The sequence below is a fragment of the Dromiciops gliroides genome, chromosome 2 (assembly GCF_019393635.1).
Source record: "Dromiciops gliroides isolate mDroGli1 chromosome 2, mDroGli1.pri, whole genome shotgun sequence".
Taxonomy (NCBI): domain Eukaryota; kingdom Metazoa; phylum Chordata; class Mammalia; order Microbiotheria; family Microbiotheriidae; genus Dromiciops; species Dromiciops gliroides.
This window is the reverse complement of record NC_057862.1, coordinates 397,895,020-397,898,261: the sequence shown is the minus strand read 5'-3', so window position 1 is coordinate 397,898,261 and position 3,242 is coordinate 397,895,020. Positions and strand designations below refer to the sequence as shown.

General features: G+C 46.5%; 1 protein-coding gene across 1 annotated transcript; it reads left to right on the top strand.

Moving 5' to 3' along the window:
• Nucleotides 1-890: 890 nt before the first annotated feature.
• On the top strand, nt 891-2,073 carry LOC122743703 (metallothionein-like). The gene is made up of 3 exons (XM_043988827.1): nt 891-1,045; nt 1,534-1,599; nt 1,848-2,073. Exons 1-3 carry the CDS (start codon nt 1,018-1,020, stop codon nt 1,940-1,942), a joined length of 189 nt encoding a protein of 62 aa, XP_043844762.1. The 5' UTR covers nt 891-1,017; the 3' UTR covers nt 1,943-2,073.
• The last annotated feature ends 1,169 nt before the right edge of the window (nt 2,074-3,242 follow it).

Below are 3,242 nucleotides of genomic sequence, written 5' to 3'. Positions count from 1 at the left end.
CTACATACCCATTTACAGACATGTTATTTTCCTCTGTGAGAGTGCAAACTCCTCAAGGGGAGAGACAGTTCAGGTTTTGGGCCAAAATCACCATCAACTGGCACAGAGCTTAGTCAACCTTTAATATGCTTGTTAATTGCATGTTTCAATGTTGCCTTCCAAGTCCCCACAAGGGGATTCATGCTCATCCTGGGACCTCCACATGGCTCCAGATCCCCAAATCTTTCTCCTTCCCAGGTCTCCCAACACTGCTCTCACCCACATCTATTTTTGTTGTTGTTGTTGTTATTATTATTATTATGGCAATGAGGGCTAAGTGACCTGCCCAGGGGTCACACAGCTAATAAGTGTCGTGTCTGAGGCCAAATTTGAACTCAGTCCTCCTGAATTCAGGGCTGGTGCTTTATCCCCTGTGCCACCTAGCTGCCTCTCACCCTCACCCACATCTATCACTCATGAAAGCATACCCTCCAGTGGAAGGGTCCTCTTATTTGAGGGTTTATGGGACTTTCAAAGTGGTCGGGGACCTGAGGCTGCCTTTGCATAAGGCCCCTTACAGGAAATATAACCCCCATGCAAAGATCCGTATGAAGTCTGGGCTCCCTAGACCGAAGAAAACATACCACGTCGTATTTTCAGCTTTCTTGGGTGCCAGAGATAGACCAGCTATTCCGGGGGCGGGGGTGGGGGGCTGGGGCCCTGTAGCGCGTGCTCTATTCTGTGCACACAGAGTGGGAGGCAGCCAGAGATTTGCACTCAGCAGAGATTTGCACTCAGCTCTGATCTACGTAGATTCACAAGGCAGACAATGTGCAAAGAGCCGGGGGCTGTGTGCAAGAGGCAGGCCTGGGGCGGGCAGGCGAAGGAGGTGGGAAGAGGGCGTGGCCTTTGCACTCATTCTCAGGTTCCTTTTGCAATAAAGGGGACGGTACCATTCTTTCCCTCCACACCGAAAGACTGTCTTCTGCACCATTCTTCGTCTGGGGCAACTTCATACCTGATAGCTACCTGCCAGCCATGGACCCCAACTGTGACTGCGAGAGAGGTAAGAGACTCCTGGGTTCTGGAAACACCTACGGGACCGCAATCCCCTCCCTGCCCATGCTTGTTTACTTAACAGGCGGGCGGAAAGGATAGGGGTAATTTGAGAAGGGCGCTTTTTCGCAGATCCTTTCTGGAAATGTGACCCCTAATAAGCTCACGGGGCTCGCGGTGTATCAGTTTGGGGTAAAGGAGGGCTCCTGAAAAGAGAGAACAATTCAGATTAACCCTTGTCCTTCCTTGTGGGAGAAGATGCTTTTCAAGGGATCGCAGAAAGGCAGAGTGACCTCTTCTTTCGGGGCTTTGTTAAGGCCAGCCCGGGAAAAGTTCAGAGCTAGTAATTTACCCTCTTGGTTACTGTGGTGGGGACGAGGTTTGGGGAATGGAGATCTAGAAGGAAATGAGAATCTTAGACCCCTGTCTCCTACTCCCGAGACTGTCTAGAGTTCTGGGATGTTCTTATGCTCATCCTTGATGTTTTTTTCTCTCCAGGTAACTCTTGCAACTGTGCAGGCTCCTGCAAATGTAAATCCTGCCGATGCACCTCCTGCAAGAAAAGTGAGTTAGAGCTCAGTGTGTTTGGAAAGGGGGTTGGGTGTGTTGGGGGAAATCCTCTCGTTTCAACTAAATGACCTCTGGCCCATCAGAGAATAAATGCTGAAAAGGCCTGGGGATCAATTTGGGAGTTGGGGCTTTGGGCACTCCCCTAAATCTCCTAAGAGGTAAAACAGTATCTTCCTTGCTTCTGAGGATCCTCTCTGAACCAGAGGACTCATGATACTTATTTCCTGTTTTCCTCCTCTCAGGCTGCTGTTCCTGTTGCCCAGCAGGATGTGACAAATGTGCCCAGGGCTGTGTCTGCAAAGCCCCCCAGACGGAGAGTTGCAGTTGCTGCCACTGATGCTCCTGGCTCCTTGCATTTGTAAATAGAAGAATTTGTACAGATCTAGCTTTTCATACACCATGAATGTGCTTTCTTTTTTGTTTCTATGAAATGTATTAATGGAAATAAAACCATTACATACCCTTCTACATCTGAATCTTTCGTATGTTTGTAAAACAAGGGACAGTAAATCTAAATAAACCCTGTGGGTGAGTAGCTTCGGAAGCCTCATTTGGGTGTGGAAAATTCTGGCCTGGAGTTTGACCTGTCAGATATTTGAACTTAAAGTTTATAGACCACTTAACACTAACTCGATATTTCACATAGGTGGGCACTGAAGTCCAATGCAAAGAAGGGAATCAAAATCACATAATCAACAAGTATCAGAATTTGGACTACAATCCCAAATCTAGCGCTCCTTTTACTCCAACACTCTAAATACCCGTTGACCAGATGATGGGAATGACTACACCATAATTAAACAATGACAGACTATAGAGATTGGAACTAGCGGGTTCCAACCAACTCTTGATTCCTAATCTTTTATTTGCCTTGAACCATAATTCTGCAGAGGATGAATCTCTGACTCTTTACAGATACATCATTAGTTTCCCATACTCAAGAAGAGTTTGGGAAATAGAAACGATAGAGGAGATCAAATAGATCAGAAACAACTCTCTCCCAGAACTACTTTTTGCTCTTGGGGAGTTGTAAGGATAGTTAGGGGGACAGGAAGTCCAACCTCATTTTAAAAATGGGAATCCCTCCTTTTCCTACATTACAGAATTCTTGTGAAGAGTCAAATGAGAACATGATTACTGGATTACTTTGGAAAGGTAATGGAGCTATATGTATGTGAGGAAAGAATTTTTTTATTTTTTAGTGAGGCAATTGGGGTTAAGTGACTTGCCCAGGGTCACACAGCTAGGAAGTGTTAAGTGTCTGAGGCCGTGAGGCCGGATTTGAACTCAGGTACTCCTGACTTCAGGGCCGGTGCTCTATCCACTGTGCCACCTAGCTGCCCCGAGGAAAGAATTCTTAGAATTATTGCTGTTATAATAAAAGCATGGATCTGTTTTGTTCTTAGCATTGAAGGGACTAGAAAGAGGCTTGTAAAGAGTGTAGTGATTATTTCTCTATGGGCTCACTCAGTTTCCCAGTGCATCATAGGCTACCTAGGGTGAACCTTCCTTTCTCTTCCTTCTCTTCTCTCCCCTTCCCTCCATCCATGTCAGCCCCACTCCTCTGGTCTCATATTACTCTTCCTTCCCTTCCCTTTGTGCCCACTAGAACCTCTGTTCTATTTGTTAACAGCCCT

Excerpts from the sequence above, each read along its gene's own strand:
- LOC122743703 (XM_043988827.1), top strand. The coding sequence starts at position 1,018 with ATGGACCCCAACTGTGACTGCGAGAGAG. Across the intron at positions 1,046-1,533 it reads CAACTGTGACTGCGAGAGAG|GTAACTCTTGCAACTGTGCA; the intron begins GTAAGAGACTCC and ends TTTTCTCTCCAG. Across the intron at positions 1,600-1,847 it reads ATGCACCTCCTGCAAGAAAA|GCTGCTGTTCCTGTTGCCCA; the intron begins GTGAGTTAGAGC and ends TCCTCCTCTCAG.